The sequence below is a fragment of the Pelodiscus sinensis genome, chromosome 13 (genome assembly GCF_049634645.1).
Source record: "Pelodiscus sinensis isolate JC-2024 chromosome 13, ASM4963464v1, whole genome shotgun sequence".
Taxonomy (NCBI): Eukaryota; Metazoa; Chordata; order Testudines; family Trionychidae; genus Pelodiscus; species Pelodiscus sinensis.
In genome coordinates this window covers 18,392,019-18,415,041 of record NC_134723.1, presented here as the reverse complement: position 1 = coordinate 18,415,041, position 23,023 = coordinate 18,392,019, and the positions used below count along the sequence as shown (strand labels likewise).

The window sequence follows — 23,023 nt, the reverse complement described above, 5'->3', positions numbered from 1 at the left end:
GTGACCTATAAGATATGGATACCTAAGGTCCAAACCATGTGGTAGTCTCGTGATATGTCCGCACTGCAGTGTAATCCCAGGTTTCAAACTCAGGCTCAAACTTAATCCCTCCCCTTCTGTCTACACACAAATCATGCTAATGCAAGGTTTGATCCTAGGGCTCCACAAGTTTGAGGGTCTGAGCCTGAGTCTGCAGCGTAGACACTGTCCTAATAGATGCATGTTCTGGGAGTCTATCAGAAATATCCCACAAGCTGACTCTCTTTGTCCTCTGGACAGTCAAGCTTGGTTCACAGTCAATGTTTCCTCCCATTGTACCACAAAGAGCTAATGCACGTTTTGGGAGGGTGGTAAGAAGTCTGGGATATGGCTGGTTGGATGCAGGACCACATAATGCAGTCTAGATGCTGAACCCTACCCAACCTGAGGCATCAACAATACCTAACCTGTGGTTACAAATGAACAGACACACTCAAGGTTGGGGGGAGGGGCTGCTAACTCGCATTCAACTAAGACTGACTTTACAGTGCAGTATAAAGTGTATATTTTAGTTTTATTACAAACATTTACACTGTAAAAATGATAAAATAGTATTTTTAATTCACCTTATTCAAGTACTGTAGTGCAATCTTTGTTCTAAAAGAGCAACTTACAAATGTAGAGTTTTTTGTTACATAGCTGCACTTAAAAACAAAATGTAAAATTTCAAAGCCTATAAATCCATTCAGTCCTACTTCTTGTTCAGCCAATCCCTAAAACAAACAAGTTTGCTTACATTTACAGGAGATAATGCTGCCTCTTCTTATTTACAATGTCACCAGAAAGGGAAAACAGGCTTTTGCAAGTCACTTTTGTAGCTGCTGTTGTAAGGTATTTACATGTTAGATATGCTAACCATTCATATCCCCCTTCATGCTTCAGTCCCCATTCCAGTGGACATGCTTCCATGCTGATGACATTAGTTAAAAAATAATGTATTAATTAAACTTGTGATTGGGAGAGAATTGCATGTCTCCTGCTCTGTTTTACCTTACATTCTGCTGTATATTTCATGTTATAGCAATCTCGGATGATAGCCCAGCCCATGTATGTTCATTTTAAGAACACTTCCACAGCAGATTTCACAGAACACAAAGAAAATGTCAAAGTGAGATTTCTAAAGATAGTCACTGCACTCCAACCAGGATTTAAGAATCTGAAGTGCCTTCCAAAATCTGAGAGGGATGAGCAGTGGAGCATGCTTTCAGAAGTTTTAAAAGAGCCACACTCTGATGAAGGACTTAAAGAAGAGAACCACAAAAAATGAAATCAATCTTCTGCTGGAATCTGACTTAAATAATGAAAATGAGCTTGTGTCAGTCCACACTGATCTGAATTGTTATTGAGTAGAATTTGTAATCAGCATGGACAGATGTCCTCTGGAATGGTGGCTGAAGCATGAAGGGACATATGAATCTTTAGCACATACATATCCTGCAACACTGGCTATAACAGTGCCATGCGAATACCAGTTCTCACTTTTTGGTGACATTTGCAAAGATAATGTGGGGAGCGTTATTTCCTGCAAATGTAAAAAAAACTTCTTTCTCTAAGCAATTATCTGAACAAGTAGTAGTGCTGAGGGGGCTTGCAGGCTCTGAAGTTTTACATTGTTTTATTTTTGAATGCAGTTTTTTTGTACATAATTCTACATTTGTAAGTTGCATTTTCATAAAGAGATTGTTCTGTAGTACAATTCTTTTAACAGCGCAAGTAATTGTAATTAAAAGTAAACAAAGTGAGGATTGTACACTTTTTTTATCCTGCTTTGTAATTGAAATACTGTACATATATTTGAAAATGTAGAAAACATCCAAAATATTTAAATAAATAGTATTATTGTTTAACAGTGTGATTAATCAATTGATTTTGAATCGCTTGAGAGACACTATTCATTCAGGATAAATGTAAGATAGGTTTAAGTTCCCTTTTATAGTTGGCCTCCGTCGGTCAGTTGACCATGGATGACGTATCCTAGTTCTCGTCTTGGTTCGTGTCGGATTGTCTGGGACAGCGTCGGGGACAGCGTCGTTGGTGGCTGAAAAGGCCAATCCGGCACTATTCATTCAGGATAAATGTAAGATAGGTTTAAGTTCCCTTTTATAGTAAGGTACATGAAAGACTAGGGAGCCACTTCTCAAAACACAGGTCATATGCAAGGCTGGTCAGAAAGTTGACATATTGGGCACTGGGTTTTTACTGGCTATTATTTGATTGAGGTGTACAGATGTGAGATCAGAAGCACCCAGAGATCGTCCAAAGATGCAGGCCAAGAGCCAAGCAAGATAGCAAGGGAAGCACTCGAAACATGGGATAGAGAAATCCAAAAGAGAGGGGGGAGCGTTTTGGGCAGAGTGTTGGCTAGAAAGAGACTTAAAGCTCAGAGCAAAGAAACTCCCTCCTGTTTGATTCCTCTTGTGTTCATGGAAATAGAATTTTGTACATTCTTTGTAAATAAATAGGCTTGTATCAAAGAAATACTGACTCCAACATGAATTTCTCTTCCTAATGGGAACAACCTACCAAACTCCAAATACTGGCTAACTGCTTAGATCACAAGCAACACAGGGTTTTTATAGATTTTTTTTTTTTTTTTTACTGATTGATTTCTGTATTACATTTTCTATCGGATTTTTCAGATTTTGCATAGTCTACTGCTATGCTGGCCAACAACAAAACTGCATTAGATCTAGGTGTACCAGTGTAAAGAGAGCCACCCAGCAAGAAACTTGGGCATGAAAAAAGACATGCAAAATTACAGTCTCAGTCTTTAGATATCATGTTGAGATTCCCTGGAAAGTTAGGCCCAAAAGGTTGAGTTCTCTTTTTACCACTAATAATTTATTCATATATTTGAACTGAACATCTGTTTTACCAGATCAGTGTACACACATGTTATGGTGAAATTTTATAATGTCTACTGGAACATAGCCCTAATGTTAGAATGGGTTAGGGGATGAAACATCTGAGAAGGCATTTTTATTGAGAGAAAAATACTTATCTTGCCTTGAAGGTCAGCATGTGATCATGGGTTAAGTCAGTTAATTATTCCTCTAAGGCAGTGGTTCCCAAACTTTTTGGCATCATGCCCCCCACTTCTTGATTTTTGAAAAAACCGTCATACCACCCCTGCCAAAAAAAAAAAAAAAAAAAAAAAAGCAGCAAAACTTGTTGAGGGGGGGGGAGGGGAAAAAGGAACTGAGTGGGGCAGCAAAACTTGATGGGGTGGGGAGGGAGGCTGGGTTGCCTCGCACCCCCCCTGGAATTTCTTCACGCCTCCCAGTTTGGGAACCCATGCTCTAAGAGGAAAATGTTTTAATGAGCTAAACACAAAACAGATACAGCACAGGGAAGTCACCATACACAGGAAACGCCTTCTAACTCTCCAAGGGCTGTTAGAACTGAGTCAACAACAGTGCTGATCAATCCAAAAGGAAACAAAGCATGGCCCTTTTGGGTTATAACTGATATAGATCAGGTTTCCCTTTCCACATTCAGTGAAGAAGAGTTTCTAAGGACAACCTCAATGCTGCCTCCTGTTTCAGACACTTTATATTCCTTTGCTAGTTCCAAAAGGGGCTGTAGGACCAGGAGTGCAGTTTTGGGGGAGTGGAGGGATTGCCACTTCAGAGGTGATGCTGGGATGGGCAGCTACATGCCACTGCTCCCTCCTTCTAATTTCTGTGAATGCTGTGGGATAGAGCAACTCATTGTGGACAGCCTAGAGAGGGCCAGCCATCCCTGTGGGGTGGGACTTTCTCGTTCACCTTCTCTGCTCCCTCTGCCCCAAAAGCTGGGCACTGGCAGGACACCAGCCTTACTCCCTACTTGTCTGTGTAATTCACACACCTACTGGGTGTGGTTCACTGTCCCATGGACTGGCACGTCGAGCACTTGCAGAGAGTGAGTGTGAGGAGCTACCGCCTCAGCTAAGAGCCAGCTGGCTTTTTGCTCAATCTGTAGAGGTTCAGATAGAGGCAGCAAAGGTGGGGGGGGGAGGGAAGGGTGCAGCGCTGCACAGCTGGGGACTCCCCAGCTGACCCTGGCTCCATGTGACATTTCAAATCGGCATGAAGCCTGGGGTCAGCAGGGGACTCTGACTCCCTGGCTGAACCCTAGCTCCATGCCACGCTACCACTTTGAAATGTGCAAGAGTCCCAGCGGGGCATTTCAAAGCTGGCACGCTGCATGAAGCCTGGAGTCAGCGGGACTTCCCACTGGCCCCGGGCTGCACGTGGAGTTCTGCATTCCTCCTTTGACATGTACAAGAGGCCCTTTTGGGGTTCTTGTAGATGTCAAAGGAGGAATGCGGAAGTGCCTGTCGAGTAGTCGATGGAAATTCCATCGACTACTGGACTAGTAAATTAATGGTTACTTAACATCCTTAGTGGCCACTGGCCAGCTGTGGCAGTAGCAGAGGCTGGATGGAGGGATGGAGCTTTTCTCCAAGGTGACTGTGTTAACAAGGTCTGCACGCAGTCAGGCCCTGGCCCTTTCTCCTGAGTAAGGCCCTGGGATTCAGGCAGAGCTCCTGTGGGTGAGCAGTGCAGGTGAGAAGCTGTCAGGGGCAGCAGGAGCTGAGATGCTGTCCAGAACCACCATTGTTTTTCTGATCCCTGCCCTACAGTGGGAGTGGCCAAGAGAAAGGGGGGGGGCCCTCCGGTGAGTATACCCCTGGCTGAATTGATTCCTGGCTGCTGGAAGGGCTGATCGGGCTCAGTGTTCCCTCTAATTTTTTATGTCCATGTGCGAATGACTTTCATTATGTGCATCAAGATGGAGGTGATGTGTCACATAACAAAGTCATACCAGAGGGGGTGAGGTAGAGGAGGGTGAGGACTCTGGATGAAGGTACAGGCTCTGGAGTGGGGTTAGGGGTGCAGGAGTGTGCTCAGGGGTGGGACAGGAGTTTGAGGTGCATGCAAGTTGAGGGCACTGGAATTGGGCTGGGGATGATGAGTTTGGGGTACAGGCTGGAGGTCGACTGCTCCAGCCCTGCCCCTTCTAGTCGAGCCCTCCCACATTACCCAGGGGCTTCGTAATCCTGTCAGGTCCCCTGAGTACAGTCTAGGCTGAAGGGGTACTTCTCCCCTAGCTGTGGCAGCTCCAGATTGGAGCCAGTAGGTAGGGCTCTAACACGGAGATGCTGCGACCTGGTGGGGAGGCAAGTGCCCCCCTACCTCAGCATGGAGCTGTCGACGGCTGGAGAAGGCAGTCTGTGTAGGCACCATTCATGGGGCTCATTAGGCAGCTGTGAGGTTACCCTGCTGCGCAGTTTAGAGGGAATTTAGATTGGCTTTTTGTCTAATTTCATTGGCGATTGAAAGCACTTAAAAAAATCATGAAATCCTGGCTCCACCGAAGTCAACTGGCTTTCAGCCTCACAACACCCATGAAAGTAACTGGAAATTGAGATAATACAATAAATAATAATAATGAATAATCCACTAGTGGGGGAGCACTTGAACCTCCCTGGACATACAGTTTCAGATTTGCAAGTTGCCATTCTCAAACTTCAGAAACAAGCTGCAAGGAAATACTGATGAATTCATATGCAAATCTGACACCCAGAAACTAGGTTTAAATAGACAGGTGGAGTGGTTCTCACATTACAATAGATAATTTCCCATTCAGGTAATCTCACCTCATCACTGTTGGGGAATGAGCCACATCTACCCTGATTTAATTAGCAGTGATGTCACACTACCATCTCTGTGTCCCTTCTTTTTTTTTCTTTTCTCTTCAGCAATTGAGGAAGTGAGTTATAGCTCACAAAAGCTTATGATCTAATATTCAAATACATTTATTAGTCTTAAAGTGCCACCAAACTTCTTGTTTTTTGAGGTAATACAGATGCTGCAGGTACATAGCAAGTTAGTGCCAAAGCTATGAATGAAAGCCTGACTCATTCTCTTATCAGAAAACTCTTCCTTTCACTGAAACCTACATTGCATCTTCCTAACAGTAAATTGCTTTGTTAAAATATGCACGTTTGTGTGGGGTGAGTCTTGTTTGGCTCTTTGGAATTAGAAGCTTTAAAAGGGCAATTTAAAAGTCACACTTCTGTCTGAATATGTTTTCCCACTATTCACACAGATAACACTTAGTATTACTAAAGCAGAAAGATTAGAAAAAGTCTCTTGCCTGCTTTCAGTACGGTGTACATTTAACCAAACTTTGTTTATAAACAGTTTCACTGTTCCCCACTGTCAGCCAACCAGTTTCTCCTGTTTGTATGGCTTTTTCACACATCAACAGGAAAGAGAAAAAAGCTTTTAAAAATAGGAAAAAGTTATTTTAAAACCACAGTAATTGGCAGGGGATGGGGTATTGAATCTATTTTTGGCTTAGTTTTTAAATTAACCTTATTTAAAATGAGTATCCAATAAAAAAAAAAAGCTGTTTCCTTTACCAGTAGCCAATGGAGCCAATGAATACTGACTCCTGCTGTGTGACAGGGTGCAAACTTCTATCATCCTGTCTCATGCTGTGTGACTGAGGCCAGGAAATAAGTCAGTCTTTTACAAGTGCTTGTCTCATATTTTTACAATATTGCAGGACCTGAGCGTTCAAAAATCTTGAGTTCCTGGAAAAGCAGATTTGTTTGAGCCTTTACATTGCACTTGGATTATGTTTTCAGGCTTTTTCTCCAAAACCATATATAGAGGGACATCATTTGCTACAGAGCAAGGGGGAATTTGCCCCCCTCTCCTGCCCATCTTTTCGTAAGTCCACTTTTTGTACACATGCTCCACTGCCCCGACTTTGGATGACCTCATGAGGAAAGCAATAATTGCCTGTTTTCTCATTTGTGATGCTGTTTGGAAAAGAGAACATCCTATATGTTAGAACTTAGAGGCAAAAATCAACTCATACTACAAGACTAGCAATAAAGTCATGAGAGCTGGCTTTATCATTACCCCAAACACTAGCTGGCATTCTGAATTCAAGGTTGTTAATTGTTTAATGTAAACCTTGTAAGACATTGGAAATTCTTGATAATTCGATGCTGCCATGACAGGTCCATTAGAAATACATTGTGTGAAAAATCATATCTCAGCTTGCATTTAGAAAACAAACCGTATCTGTAGGGTCCACATGTACAGTGATATGTTACAGTCTCATATCACTCCCTCTTGTGCAAAAGTCTATAAGAATCTAAATGTTGCAGCCCTTACATACAATTATGCCCTAATAAATCTGAAGAAGAACAAAAACTGTTTAGAGCAAAATAAATTTCCATCCAAAACCTCTATGTAATCCAGGTAACCTTAGAAATAGACAAAAGGGAGAACATTCCAAATTAATGGTTATAGTGACTTTGACCTTAACTCATCTCACTGGGCTTTAGCAGACATGATGTATATGACATGTTTTAGTGCAGTGTGTAGTGTTTCATGTAGGGTTGCAAACTTTCTAACTGCCCAAAAATGAACACTCCTGCTCTGTCCTTCAGTCCTTTCCACTGTCCTGCCCTATCACTGAGACACTGCTTCCTGCTTGCTCCATCTCTCCTGCCTCATTTGCTCACCTTTCCCCATCCTGACTCACTTTCACCAGGCTGAGCAGGGGTTGGGCTGTGGGAGGGGAGAGGGCTGTGAGGTGTGTGTGTGTGTGTGTGTGTGTGTGTGTGTGTGTGTGTGTGTGTGTGTGTGTGTGTGTGAAGGCTCTAAGAGGGGGCAGGTGGTTGAGATGCGGGGGAGGGAGAGGACTTTGGCTGGGGATACAGGCTCTGGGGAGGGGCTGGGGATGAGTTTTGGGTGCAGGAAGTGACTCACAGCTGGGATGTGGGGTATTTCACAGTGTGGGGTGCAGGCTTCGGGATGGAGTTTTGGTGTGGGAGGGAACTCCAGAGTGGGTGGGAAAGGGTTGGGGTATAGGAGGGGGTTCAGGGTTCTGGTGGCATTTAGCACAGCTCCCAGGACATGGCTGCCAGGTCCTGTGGCCCCAGGGAGGCTCCACATGCTGCCTTTGTACCCTCAGGGGCCTCCCCTGCAGCTTCAATTGTTCATGGTTCCTGGCCAATGGGAGCTGTGGAGCTGGCACTCAGGGTGACAGCAGTGCATGGACCCTACCTGCACTTATGGGCCGCAGGCACCTGGCAGATACTTCCAGAAGCCACGTGGAGCCAGGGACCGTGCGTTAGCCACAGGCCCCCACTATGCCTCCGACTGGACTTTAAATTACCTGGGCAGCAGTGCCAACTGGAGCCGCCAGGGTCCTTTTCAACGGGGTGTTCCAGGCGAAACCCAAATGCCCGGGAACCCTAGTGACACTTCATGGAGCCATATTTTTGTATTCTATCAACTGGATACACAGTAATGATGCAAAAGCCTTTTCATGCATTATCATTCTTGTCAAGATAGGAATAGTCTTCATGTAGTGTGCAGAACAATATATAGCTGTTTATTGTTGGGGCCAAGGCTATATGAACAGAGTCATACAGCCAACGCCCCAGGACCCTTAGGCCCCTGACTCTTTGGTCATGAAGGGCCTATACACTAGCCCAGTGTTTTTCAACCTTTTTTTTTTTTAGGTACCCTTTTTCAAAAAATAAAAACATAAAATTATAAGTACCCCCAGTACCTACAGTTTTCAGACACATAATTTTTTTCTACCATTGCAACACATTTGTTTTAACAACTTAATTGTAGCCGGGTGGGCAATGAAATTTTTGGGTGTAAAAAATACAAAAGTAATAAAGTGCTGTAAAACTTAAAACAAAAATTCAGTTTTCTCCACATTTCAGTTGTGTTGACGTACTCCCCAGACTTCTCTCAAGTGCCTCTAAAGGTACTCCTATCACTGGTTGAGAAACACTGCACTAGCCTATGTGCATAAGGAAATCCTACACAATTCTCATCCACACAGATACAGCCATCTTCCAAAATTTGGTCCTGTTTGTGTAACATTATTTTGTGTCAGAGTCCACTACGCATCATCAAAGTTCAATCAGTATTTTGAAAAGTTTGGTTTTGTCATTTGGAGGCTTAAGAAAAATCAACAAGACATTTAATAATATTTTCTGCTGGTTCACGTGACCTGCTGAGTATTCATACTAACAAAGTTCAACTCACTTTACATCTCCACTAAGTCTATAATTCCCTTGTTTTTTATAATCATAGCACTGGAGAGGTCATCTAATCCAGTCCTCTGCACTCATGGCAGGACCAACCATCATCTAGACTATCTCCGTCAAGTGTCAGTCTAATCTGCTCTAGAAATCTCCAGTGATAGAGATTCCATAACCTCCATAGACAATTTATCCCAGTGCTTAACCACCCTGGCAGTTAGGAAGTTTTTCCTAGCGTCCAACCTAAACCTCTCTTGCTGCAATTTAAGTCCATTACTTCTTGTCCAGTCATCAAAAACAACAAAAAGAAGGAAGTTTCATTAATAACACAAGAGTTCAGTTCTTTCCTATTTTTTCAAAACAGTCAAATTTAATACGTATTTTTGATGCTCATATATTTTTTTCAAAATTAAAAACTCTTAGGATGGCAAGTAAATATATTTGATAATTACAGTGCCCCAGTAAGCTACAACATAGCAGTTACGAGTGTCGTAGTGTGTAAGAATAATGAAGTCAGAAACAAAGTGATCCTGTGTTTTATCAAGGAGAAGGAGAAGATTTCCTTAATTTTCACTGTCTGGCAAGTGAAAGTGATTACTATTGCACATGAGAATTGAGTGAGAGCAAGCGTGACTGTCAATTAACTGTTGCAACACTGCTAGCTTCACACTCAGTTAGGATGACCTGATGAAACTGACAACAGATGTCCAGTTATGTGAGATGTAGTGGTCAGCTCACATAATTTCACTACTCCAGTATAAAAGCACTTTTCTATATTCCCTTATGGCATCACTTCTAATAACCTCTGACCTAGAATTTGTACATTCGGTACAGTGGACACTAAATCTAAAGATTTGGTCTGCGTGAAAAACAGAAGTAAGTTGTTTTTGTTTATTTGATATGCATTGAACTTGGCATGTTAAAAATATGCATGTAGCTCTTAATCTTTCTCAACAGATGAGAGGGTGGTGAGCATGAAAGGGAAAATTTGCTGTTGATTTAATTCTGGTTGGAGAGAAGGAGAATGAATCTTGTATTTAAGGCATTACAGTTATAGTCTCTGACACCTTGTAATGGAAGTGAGAAATTTGTCAACTTATTTAACTGCTTCGGTGTTAGATATGTAAACAACATGGATTCATACTTTCAAGATCAAAACCTAGCTTGGATAGTTGTTGGTAGACCATTTTCATGGACTGATGCACCAGGAAAGAGAAATTTGTCCATGTGACTGCTTGTTAAATGAAAAACATTACAGGATCTAGCATCTTTTCTCCATTGTGCTGAAGTTGCATTGCATGTAGCTCAGAGTGCTGGCACATCATTTCACTACTCCAGTATAAAAGCACTTTTCTATATTCCATAATGGCATCACTTCTAATAACCACATACAGTACAGTAATGTACTTGATTAACAGTAAGAGTAAATATTTCAAGACACTTTTGTTTCTGATTGCACAGTTTGGGAAGCAAAAATGCAGGACGACTTTGAATTTGAAAACTAGATATCCTCCTTTCCTATGTAAACTTAAAAAACAACAAATAGTCTGGTAGCACTTTAAAGAGTAACAAAACATGTAGGTGATATCATGAGCTTTCATGGGCTGTGCTCATGATACCATCTACATGTTTTTTTACTCTTTAAAGTGCTACCAGACTATTTGTTGTTTTTTACGTTAGCTGACTTTATCCTGTACAGACTATCCCCTGAAGTTTTCCTCTGTAAGTTTTTGATGAGTAGAAACGTAGCTGCCCAAAACTTTGCCCTCCAAAATTTAGACATACATGGAGCCTGTGATGAGGTCACATGGAAAACCTGGCTCTCAATGAGGAAAAAAAAAGGAAATCTACTTATGCAAGGTAAATTTCAGCATAAACATTATAGCTTGCTTCTGAGAGAGATAAAGCACAGTCTGTTTATGTACTGTCTGTGGGTTAGAAGCCAAAACGTTAATAAGTAGACTGAAGTTTAAATTATGAGACAAACCATCCCTGTTGGAACTACATATATTTCTGAACCTAGTTACATATTGCCCTAAAGGAAGACAAAATATAAAACCTATATAAATTCATCTTCTATAAATACAGCCAGCTAAATGTGTAGATCAATCTATGGTTGTTTTGGATTACTTCTCAATTAAAGAAAGAGTGTTTTCGCATAATTCAGAACTACTTCTTCGAGAGAGCATATATGTATTAAGTGTCTCTGTGGAATTGTTTTCTGTGTTCTGTTTCCTAATAGCTGGCAGTTAAGTTCAATTTGTCGTGAATTTAGCAAAGAAGACATTGAAATAGTTAAAGAGCATAATGTTTACAAAGCTGAGACACACCAGAAAACTACTGTGCTCCCTACATTTTTAAAAGACAGTTCATATAAGACAGTTCATCTATTTGTGCATTTATATGTGTTTTGATCTAATTTGTCATGCCACACAGCCAACAACTATCAGATAAAGGAATGTCTACTTCTGATTTGAATATTTGTTAACTAGGACTCTCATAGCAACTGCCTAGCTCAAACATAGGTAAAGATAAATAAGTTTACTGAACTGTTTAAAAAGACATGCCAAAATCTATCAGAAACCCACAGAACAAGTTCAAACAGTGAGATGCACATACAGTTAGTAATTACAGGCAGTCCCCGGGTTACGTACAAGATAGGGACTGTAGGTTTGTTCTTAAGTTGAATCTGTATGTAAGTCGGAACTGGCGTCAGCCGCTGCTGAAACTGATCAGTTTCAACCGCGGCTGAATCTGGATGCCAGTTCTGACTTACATACAGATTCAACTTAAGAAACCCAGGCATCCCCAAGTCAGCTGCTGCTGAAACTGATCAACGGCTGATTCCAGGAAGCCTGGGGCAGAGCAACTCTGCCTCGGGCTTCCTGTAGTCAGCTGCTGGTCAGTTTCAGCAGCGGCTGACGTGGGGCCGCCTGGGGCAGAGCAGCTGGGGTGCTGCTGGGTTGCTCCAGTAGCGCGGCTCCTCGGCGCTACTGGAGCAACCCAGCAGCACCCCAGCTGCTCTGCCCCAGGCGTCCTGATTCAGCTGCTGCTGAAACTGACCAGCAGCGGCTGAATCAGGACGCCTGGGGCAGAGCAGCTGGGGTGCTGCTGGGTTGGTCCGGAGTGGCGCTGCGGGACCAACCCGGCAGCCCCCAGCTGCTCTACCCCAGTGGTAGGCAAGAAAAGCCTGGTCTACTGGGGGGGGCACTAGTTGCACCCCCCCCCCAAGCAGTCCACGGGGACAGGAGCAAAGCCACCCAGGTGGGGGGAGTCCCGCCGCCTAGGCGGCTTTGCTCCGGGGCAAACGAGCAAAGCCGCCCAGGCGGGGGGAGTCCCGCCGCCTGGGCGGCTTTGCTCGGGTGTCCCTGGTCTGCTGGGGGGGGGGGGGTCCAGCAAAGCTGCTGGACTCCCCCAGCAGACCAGGGACACCCGAGCAAAGCCGGCTTTGCTCCTGGGCAAACGAGCAATGCCGCCCAGGCAGCGGGACTCCCGCCGCCTGGGCGGCTTTGCTCGGGTGTCCCTGGTCTGCTGGGGGGGTCCAGCGGCTTTTCTGGAACCCCTCCCCAGCAGACCAGAGGGACAGGAGCAAAGCCGCCCAGGCGGGGGGAGTCCCGTTGCCTGTGCGGCTTTGCTCTGGGGCAAACGAGCAAAGCCGCCCAGGCAGCGGGACTCCCGCCGCCTGGGTGGCTTTGCTCGGGTGTCCCTGGTCTGCTGGGGGGGTCCAGCGGTTTTGCTGGACCCCCCCAGCAGACCAGGGGGACAGGAGCAAAGCCGCCCAGGCGGGGGAAGTCCCGCCGCCTAGGCGGCTTTGCTCGTTTGCCCCAGAGCAAAGCCGCACAGGCAACGGGACTCCCGCCGCCTGGGCGGCTTTGCTCGGGTGTCCCTGGTCTGCTGGGGGGGTCCAGCGGCTTTTCTGGAACCCCTCCCCAGCAGACCAGAGGGACAGGAGCAAAGCCGCCCAGGCGGGGGGAGTCCCGTTGCCTGTGCGGCTTTGCTCTGGGGCAAACGAGCAAAGCCGCCCAGGCAGCGGGACTCCCGCCGCCTGGGTGGCTTTGCTCGGGTGTCCCTGGTCTGCTGGGGGGGTCCAGCGGTTTTGCTGGACCCCCCCAGCAGACCAGGGGGACAGGAGCAAAGCCGCCCAGGCGGGGGAAGTCCCGCCGCCTAGGCGGCTTTGCTCGTTTGCCCCAGAGCAAAGCCGCACAGGCAACGGGACTCCCGCCGCCTGGGCGGCTTTGCTCGGGTGTCCCTGGTCTGCTGGGGGGGAGGAGGGTCCAGCAGCTTTGCTGGACCCCACCAGCAGACCAGGGAGACCGGGAGAAGCTTTTCTCGCCCCGGAGGACACGGGTGGTGATCCGCCGCCCGTGAGCTCCGGGGCGAGAAAAGCCCCGTTCGTAAGTGCGGATCCGACATAAGTCAGATCCGCGTAAGTCGGGGACTGCCTGTACTAGAAAGGCCAGGAATAAACAGGGTAGAAGTTTTTTTGCTCACTCAGATCACATAGAGAGGCAGTTGTGCAGGTAAGATGCAGGTGCAGTTCCAAGGTAACACTTAAGAGGTCAGTGCCATGATCTATCTGGTATGAATCCACACTAAGCTCTATGCACCTTCTGCCGCATAGATGGTGCTCTTAGCAAGAATAATCTTTGAGGGTATGTCTACACTACAGTGATAGAGATGTAGCCGTGTTAGTCTGGGGTAGCTGAAGCAAAATGCAGGACAATGTAGCACTTTAAAGACTAACAAGATGGTTTATTAGATGATGAGTTTTCGTGGGCCAGACCCACTTCCTCAGATCAAATAGTGGAAGAAAGTAGTCACAACCATATATACCAAAGGATACAATTAAAAAAATGAACAAATATGAAAAGGACAAATCACATTGCAGAACAGGAGGAGGATGCAGGGCGGGGGGGGGGGGGGGAGGAAGGAAGGTAAGTGTCTGTGAATTGATGATATTAGAGGTAGGGAGAATGGGATGTTTGTGAGTTAATGGTATTAGAGGTGATAATTGGGGAAACTGTCTTGGTAATGGGTGAGAGTTCAAATGTTTGTTAAGTCCTTTTTGTAAAGTGTCGAATTTTAACATGAATGACAGTTCAGAGGATTCCCTTTCAAGTGCAGATGTAAAAGGTCTTTGTAGCAGAATGCAGGTGGTTAAGTCATTGAGAGAGTGTCCTTTCTGGTTAAAATGGCAAGAAACTGTTTTCTCTTTGGCCGTGTCCAGTCTCAGGGTTTTTTTCGGGAAAAGTAGCCTTTTCCTGAAAAAACTTCCCCTGCGTCCAGACTCAAGCCGCGTTCTTTCGAAATTATTTCGAAAGAACACGGCTTTTCTTTCGATGGTGGTAAACCTCAATTTACGAGGAAGAACGCCTTCTTTCGAAAGTTCCTCTTTCGAAAGAAGGCGTTCTTCAATGTAAAGAGGCCGTCTTTGAAAGAGAGCATCCAGACTCGCTGGGTGCTCTCTTTCGAAAAAGCGGATTTCTCTTTTTCGTAAGATCCGCCTGCAGTCTAGACGCGATCTTTCGAAAGAGGCTCTTTCGAAAGAAGCCTGCAGTCTAGACATAGCCTTTGTGATCTTGTCTGATATCTGTTTTGTGGGCATTAATCCTTTGGCGAAGTGTCTGAGATGTTTGTCCAATGTCCAACTACAGTGTTATTTTGAAATAGCTTATTTTTAAATAACGTGTCTACACACAAAATGCATTTCGAAATAGCGCGTCCACACTGAGTCGCATACGTCAGGACTTACTGTGTGGGGCTAGCTGAGGTCTGTGCTTAAAGGGACCCCCCTGGACAGTCAGTTCTCAGGTTTCCCTGCTTGCTTGTCTACCTCGATGAGGGACAGCAAAGTATTCTGTCTCTGTGTGCTCTCGTTGCCTTCACTCAGGACACCACAGGACTCTGCAACATGGAGCTAGATCTGCCTCTCGGCACTCTGGTGCTTCTCTTGGATGCGTTGCTGTGAGCCTGGCTGCACTTTCTGCAGGCTGCCATCCAGGAGGTCCATCGGGGGGCTGTCAGTATCCAGGAGGCTCTGCAGGAGAACTTCCACACTGCGGAGCACTAAGAGCCTCTCTGGTCTGCCCCACTGGGGGCTTGTGCCTCATTCCTCCCTCATGTCCTTCCACTTACCCCTCCCTAACCCCCCTTCCTGATGTCAAATAAAATACACGTATTTTCATGAACACAAACTCTCTTTATTTAACAAAACTGGGGGGGGGGGGAATGAAACTCTGGTGAGACTCGGGAAAGGAGGCAGGAGGGATGAGAAAAGAGGGTGGGAGAGGAGAGGGGGAAACCTGGGAGGAGGGAGCTGGAAGGGCAAAGCAAGGAGAAGAAGGGGGAGGGGAAGCTCAGGGCTCATGGTTGTGGGGCTTGCCGGACCAACTTGAATGTCATGCAAACCTGCTCCTGGGTTCGCATGTGGCCTTTGGTGGCCAGGCTGACAGCTATCCTGCCATAGATGGCTGCGTTTCTCTGTCTAGTGCAGAGATCATGGACATTGGGGGCATCCCCCCAAACCTGAATAAGGTCCATGATCTCTACCCTGGACCCAGGAAGGCGCCCACCTTCTCCGGGCCCTGGCAGGCTCCTGGGAGCTGGCAGATGGCTCCTGGGGAGAGGTGGGGGGTTGGCTTCCAGTGGCTTGCTGGCTTATGTTTTGGGGCCACTGGGTCAGGGCAGTGACTGCTGGCTCTGGGCTGGCAGGCTTGGAGCTGGCACAGGCACTGTGGCCAGAGTCTACCCCTTTAAGGGCTCCGGGGAGGGGAACTTATGTTCTTGGTTGATGCTGGAGTGGCCACCAGGGCACCCTGGGAAGGCTGGAGGCCCCCTATTTTGAAATAAGTGTCTACACAGCACTTATTTCGAAATAGCTATTTCTAATTTGGCATTATTTCTCATAGAATGAGGTTTACCAAGTTCGAAATTAGTGCTCTGCTATTTTGATTTTATTTCAAAATAGTGGTTTGGCTGTGTAGATGCTAGGAAAGTTATTTCGAAATAAGGGCTGTTATTTCAAAATAACTTTGCTGTGTAGACATACCCTAAGGGACAAGCCAGGGCACTGATTAGAAAACTGGCACACAATGCTGCTTTCGTATGCTGAGAGTACACCTACCGTTTTCTGGCCTCTCCTAAATTGGGCCAGAATTCATATCTTTTTGGTGAAGTTATATTGTGAGGAAAATGAGACGTTTCTGTTTTTTTCATTGCAATAGAAAAGTTTAGTAAAGATTTGCACAATAGACATTTTACAGTTGGCTTACAGATAATGTGAATGTAAGAATTATTATCTGAGAATGTAATTTTTTCCACTGGCAGTACAATATGGAAAACGCTTGATTTTAATAGTTAGACAATATGCCTCTATATATCCTGATTCAATCAATGCATGCTTTGTTTCAATTAGTTGTTTGCTTACATATTCTAATTTCAAAAGTGTTTTCAATTTTCAGAGAATCGAAATGTATTTAATACCACCTAAAATTTACTATTTATTCTATATTGCCACAAGATATTTTCTGATGTAGCTTCAACTCCTAACTAATGGTTTCCTCTGTCAAAGATGTTCTATAGTTTTACCTACCGGATCAATTCTTTGATCACATGAAACAATCTTTATATTATATATTCCCTGTTTGGTTCCCTATATTTTACTGTGCAGATGATCCTCCTGCAGTTGTCTGATCTTGTCCCACTTTCCCAGAGATACAATGAAGTCCAAAAAGTTACTCTCTCCCAAATGTGAGAAACTTTCTGGGTATGTCCACACTACAGAGTTTTTTCGGAAAAACAGCCTTTTTCCCAAAAATCTTCACTTATGTTCACACTGCAATCGCAAAAAATAAATAAATAAATAAAAATAAAAAAACACGAAAGAACAGAGGGTTTTTTTCCAACATTGATAAACCTCTTTCTATGAGGAACAAGGAAGCCTTTTTCTGAAAGAACTCTTTCAGAAAAAGGCGCGTGTGGATGGGGAAGAGGGAGTTCTTTTGAATAAAGAGGAAAAAACACAGGTGCTCTGGTGGCCACTCTGTCCATAGTAATCACAGATTAAATGCGAGATAGTATCCATTCAGTGTGGACACTTTTTTTCAAAAAAACAGATCGCTTTTTCGATGCACTTTTGCTGTGTAGACGCTCTCTTTTGGAAGAAGTTTTTTGGGAAGATCTCTTCTGGAAAAGCTTCTTCCGAAAGAAGCCTGCAGTCTAGACATAGCCTCTGATTGATTACTTCTTTGCACAGGCCTTAAAAATAGACTAGAGTTAGACCAGTTAATGAGGATACCTCAAACGGTTTCCAAGTGTTTAGTTCCAATAAGCATTTGGGGTTTTATGCTTATCAGAATTATCCAGATCTCTACATCCTCCTAAATTGGGCAAGAAGTCTCATGAGACCAGATTTTCTGTGTGATTTCTAATACTACTTGCTTTGAGCCTAGCCAATGACCAGAAGAGAAAAAGGAGCTGTGTAGAAAAGCTTCAAAGCTTCCCCTTTTTTGAGGAAGAATACAGTTTAATCATGAAAACACTTCATGCATGTTCTTCATGCACTTCATGTTGTTGCCAAAATCTTGTTTGAGAAAAAAAATAGAGTTCCAAACAATTTCAAAATGTTCCATTTTGACATTTACAGAATGAAGTGTTCTGATTTTCAAATGACTGTTTCAGTTATGTAAGTGTATATATTTTTTAAAAATTGCAAAACAAAACGAAATGTTTCAACTTGTAACTAAATATTTTTCAGAATTATCTTTCACTGAGAATTTCAAAATGTTGCAGTTTTGCTCCTAACTGGAAAGATGGCAAATGTCAAAATCCTTCACAAAATTGGAATTGCCATTCTCTGAATAGCTCTAAGGGTACGTCTACACTACAACGTTAATTCGAACTAACTTAGTTCGGATTAGTTAATTCGAACTAAGCTAATTTGAACTAACGGATCCAGACTAAAAAACTAGTTCGAATTAGCGTTTTGCTAATTCGAACTAGCATGTCCACATTAAATGGACCCTGAACCAGGCTTAAGGATGGCCAGAAGCAGTGCCAGCAGGGCTTCAAAGGAGGACTTAGAGCGTGGAGATGCTGTCTCAGGCTAGCCGAGGGCTGCGCTTAAAGGGTCCCGACCCCCACCCCGGACAGACAGTTCTCAGGGGTGCCCCGCTTGCAAAGCAGTCCTGGCTTGGAGTGCCCAGAGTACCCACACTGGGCACATCACAGCACTCGGCCATCAGCCCGACTGCACTTGCCACAGGCTGCCATCTGGGGAGAGGGGGCAATCGGGGGGGCTGCAGGAGAGCTTCCAGCCCAAAAGCCCGCAGAGCCAGCCCAGTCCTCCCCATCGGGGGCTCGTGCCCCATTCCTCCCTCACCTCCTTCCACTTACCCTTCCCTAGCCCCTCTTCTTGATGTACAAAATAAAGGACAATTGTGTTCAAAAATGGAATCTGTCTTTATTGAACAAAACTGGGGGAGACTGGGAAAAGCAGGTGGGAGAGGGGAAGAGAGAGGCTGGGAGAGGGGAGGGCAACTAAAATGATCAGGGGTTGGGAACAGGTCCCATATGAAGAGAGGCTAAAGAGACTGGGACTTTTCAGCTTAGAAAAGAGGAGACGGAGGGGGGACAGGATAGAGGTCTCTAAAAGCTGGAGTTGGGTGGAGAGGGTGCATACAGAAAAGTTCTTCATTAGTTCCCATAAAGAAGGACTAGAGGACACCAAAGGAAAGGAATGGGTAGCAGGCTTCAAACTAGTAACAGAAAGTTGTTCTTCACAAAGCAAAGAGTCAACCTGTGGAACTCCTTGCTGCAGGAGGCTGTGAAGACTACAACTAGAACAAAGTTTAAAGGGAAGTGAGATCAAGTCATGGAGGTTGGGTCCATGGAGTGCTATTAGCCAGGGGGTAGGAGTGGTGTCCCTGCCCAAAGTTTGTGGAAGGCTGGAGAGGGATGGCACGAGACAAATGGCTTGGTCACTGTCTTCAGTCCATCCCCTCCAGGGTCCCTAGGGTTGGCCGCTGTCGGCAGACAGGCTACTGGGCTAGATGGACCTTTGGTCTGACCCAGTATGGACATTCTAAGCTCAGGGCTCAGGGGTCTCACTGGACCACCCTGATTTTCATGCACTCCTGCTCCTGGGTGTCCAGGCTGGCAGCTCTCCTGCCCTAGACGGCCACTTTCCTGTGCCTAGTGCGGAGATCGTGGACGAGGTCCACGATGTCTGCACTAGCCCAGGCGGGTGCCCGCCTCTTGTGGTCCTGGGCAAGCTCCTGGGAGCCGCCAGCTTGGTCCCGGGAAGAGGGGGAGGGCTGGGGGGCATCGGGTGGGTGGCTCGATCCGTGCCAGGTGCAGGGTCTGCTGGCTTGGTGCTGGCAGGCTTGCACCTGGCATGGGCACCGTAGCCAGCCCGTTCCCCTTTAAGGGGTCCGGGGCCGGGAGGGGGGCAATAGAGTTTCCCTGGTGTTGGCCAGAGTGGCCACCAGGGAAAGCTGGGGAGGGCTAGCCTCCCACTAGTTCGAATTAAGGGTCTACACAGCCCTTAATTCGAACTAGTAAGTTCGAACTAGGCTTAATCCTCGTAAAATGAGGATTACCTAGTTCGAACTAAGCGCTCCGTTAGTTCGAATTAAATTCGAACTAACAGAGCACTAGTGTAGCGCCTATGAAAGTTAGTTCGAACTAACGTCTGTTAGTTCGAACTAACTTTGTAGTGTAGACATACCCTAAGAGCTTATCTGAACAATTCAGAAACTTTTTTTGTTCTAGCTATGGGCGATATTTTAGGGTTAGGTTTTGTTTTATTTCCCAGACTTGATGCTCCATTCCTATTTAAGTTATGAAGGGACGATTTATTTCAAGGAGTGGAGAAAGGTGGCGGGCCTTGACGGGGTATATAAGAAAATGCATTGTAAACCAAATATTTTCATTATCACAGCATTCCTCAACTAAAATAAAGATATCTACTCCATGATAGCTACCTATGGGATGTATCTTCAAAAAATGTACCTGATAACATATTTTAAAAACCATGAATATCGTCAGTGGTAAGATTATGCTCCATAACATGTGAAAGTGACGGTGCTGGACAGAGGGGGTTGTATATTTTCATTTTTTAAATGATAGTTGGGTTGTAGAACTGATTGGTTTTATTTCTTCCTCAGGATGACAAGACACCACAAAGATGAGGCACCAGAACTTCAAGTTGCAACATTAGAATGTGTTTCATAAGGAAGAGCGCACTTACTAACTTATTTTATGGATGCCACTGAATTCAGCTTTGAAGGGCACCAGAAGCACGTCACAAACCTGGAATGGGAAATCACAGCAATAATCATACTTGTTTGACAGATGATTCCTTTAAATACAACTTGTATGGGGCTGTATACAGTGTTGTTTTCATCCTTGGCTTGATCACAAACTGTGCCTCTCTGTTTGTTTTCTGCTGTCGAATGAAAATGCGAAGTGAAACAACCATTTTCATGACAAACCTTGCTGTTTCTGACTTGCTTTTCGTATTCACTTTGCCTTTTAAAATTTTTTATAATTTCAACAGGCACTGGCCTTTTGGGGACAGTCTGTGCAAAATTTCAGGGACTGCATTTCTCACCAACATATATGGCAGTATGCTGTTCCTCACTTGCATTAGTGTCAGCCGATTCCTAGCCATTGTCTACCCATTCAGATCTCGTGCCATTCGGACAAGAAAAAATTCAGCCATCGTGTGTGCAGGAGTCTGGATATTAGTTCTCAGTGGAGGAATATTAGCTTCATTGTTCTCCACAACCAATGTCTCTAACACTAGTACAACCTGCTTTGAGGGTTTTTCTAAAATTGTTTGGAAGACCTATTTGTCTAAGATCACTATATTTATTGAAGTGGTAGGATTCATAATTCCTTTGCTAATCAACCTCACATGCTCTTCGCTGGTTCTGAGGACTCTCCGGAAACCTGCCACATTATCTCAGATTAGGACAAACAAAGAGAAAGTACTAAAAATGATCATTGTGCATGTGACCATTTTTGTAGTATGCTTTGTGCCCTACAATTCCATACTTTTCTTATATGCTCTTGTGCGATCTCAAGCCATAGCAAACTGCTCCCTGGAGAGGTTTGCTAGGACAATGTACCCAATCACATTATGCATTGCTACAATGAATTGCTGCTTTGACCCATTCATTTATTACTTCACGTCAGAATCTTTTCAAAAGTCTTTCAATATACACCCCCAAATACAAATGGACTCCCTTTCCAAGACTGAAACACCTCTAACAATGAAGACTCCACTGCCTGCAATACTGGAGGAAGTGAATGACCAGCCTATTACAAATGGAAGTGATCCAACAACTGAATCACATTTCTAAAGGCTTGTAAACACACAGAGTTATTCCTGATTAATTATCCCTGATTCACGCCACATCTGGACATCCTTATTCCAGAATAAGAGTGCCTTGTTCCTGTTTAGCTTAACACATTTGAAAAAAGACACTTTCAATCTCCTGGAACAAAAGTGACCACATGTGAAGTTATTTGGAAATTTCTCCATGTGTAGATAAATCCATCAGATTACAGGTTTCTCAGTTTTGAGAACTCAAGATATGTAAACCCAGATAGATCTCTGTGGAGATTATGGATGGAGGGAATGCAGCTGATACTTGCACTGAAAGATACCAACATTTGGTATGTTTTCCTGGCATTAAACATGAGACCGGTCAGGAAATATGAAAAGTTTACCATACTGTAGAAATCTCAGTCAATTTTTTCCAGTCTTCTGAAAATACATCATATGTTAACCCAGTTTCACACATATGTATGTATTATTTCAAATGTAAAATAAAAACTTTCAGCTTTTCTACACATGTATATTCTGGGTTTGCTAGACACAGGGGGGATTAAAATGACAGTAGGTATTGGGCTGGTTTGGAGCTTAATTAGTTCTCTTACATAATGCAGTAAATGGTTGTTGTACTAATAAAAGGAAAGAGCAAATAATTAAAGGACTTAAATATACAGTCATGTGCAAGATGCTGTATTCTTTTGAGCTGCATGATTAAGTTTCCTTTCAACTGATTTTAACACTGTATTAAACATCAACCATAGATAAAAGAAAGCATGTTTACATTCTTGTTAAGATTGGTGTTTCCACATCCCACACTGTTACTGCCAAAGACCAGCCCTTCCCCAGCACAGACAGCTCAAAGGAAAGACATGATCCCACAGAGTTCTTGCACCTCCATCTTTCTTAATCACATTGATACTACACATTTTCTGGTTGATGGTGTTAGTCTATTTCTAACTACCTGGGATAAAGACAGACTACAGTGAACAGAAAAGAGAGACTTCTTTTTAAAGAAGAAAACCATTTGTTTTAATTCTTACATGTTGAATCTTCTGTGACATACAAACAACCCATTAGGTCTAATTACATTATTAAATGGTTAGCGTTTAAATGCTTACTAACTGCAAAAAAAAAAATCACTTTGAAAATAATACTTATTTAGCACTACCATTGTTGTGGTTGAAAGAAACAGTCATACACTAAGCAAGACAAACCGACTCTATAGTTCAATATATTTTAAGCTCTTAAATGACTATAACACCTGACTTCTAGCACTCAGGTAAAGAATGACTATATGATAGATTGTATATAGGGAATTTCACAATCCAAACAACAGAGTGGCTTTGTGTTACAGCCATCTTGACTAGAAACTGACATCTTGTACTGGGATTTACTGCTGCATAAGTCTCAGGGCAACAGTGGGCAGTCAGCATTTCCAGACAAGAAAGCAAACATGACAACAGGAACAGATTACTCTAGCCACTTGGGAGTGTAAGTTAATAGCTGGAGCAGGTGGCAGGGCAGGGTACACCAGCATTGCCCTGGTGAACTCATTGATGCTTTGAGGCAAC

At 44.2% G+C, this 23,023-nt stretch overlaps 1 protein-coding gene across 2 annotated transcripts in view; it reads left to right on the top strand.

Moving 5' to 3' along the window:
* The window catches only part of LPAR4 (lysophosphatidic acid receptor 4), a 62,758-nt gene extending 40,633 nt beyond the window's left edge, over nt 1-22,125 (top strand). For both annotated transcript variants that reach the window (XM_006113666.4, XM_006113665.4), the window contains exon 2: nt 20,278-22,125. In XM_006113666.4, the coding sequence (XP_006113728.1) occupies nt 20,428-21,477 (1,050 nt within the window). In that variant the 5' untranslated portion in view covers nt 20,278-20,427 and the 3' untranslated portion in view covers nt 21,478-22,125. The remainder of the gene's footprint in view (nt 1-20,277) is intronic.
* The last annotated feature ends 898 nt before the right edge of the window (nt 22,126-23,023 follow it).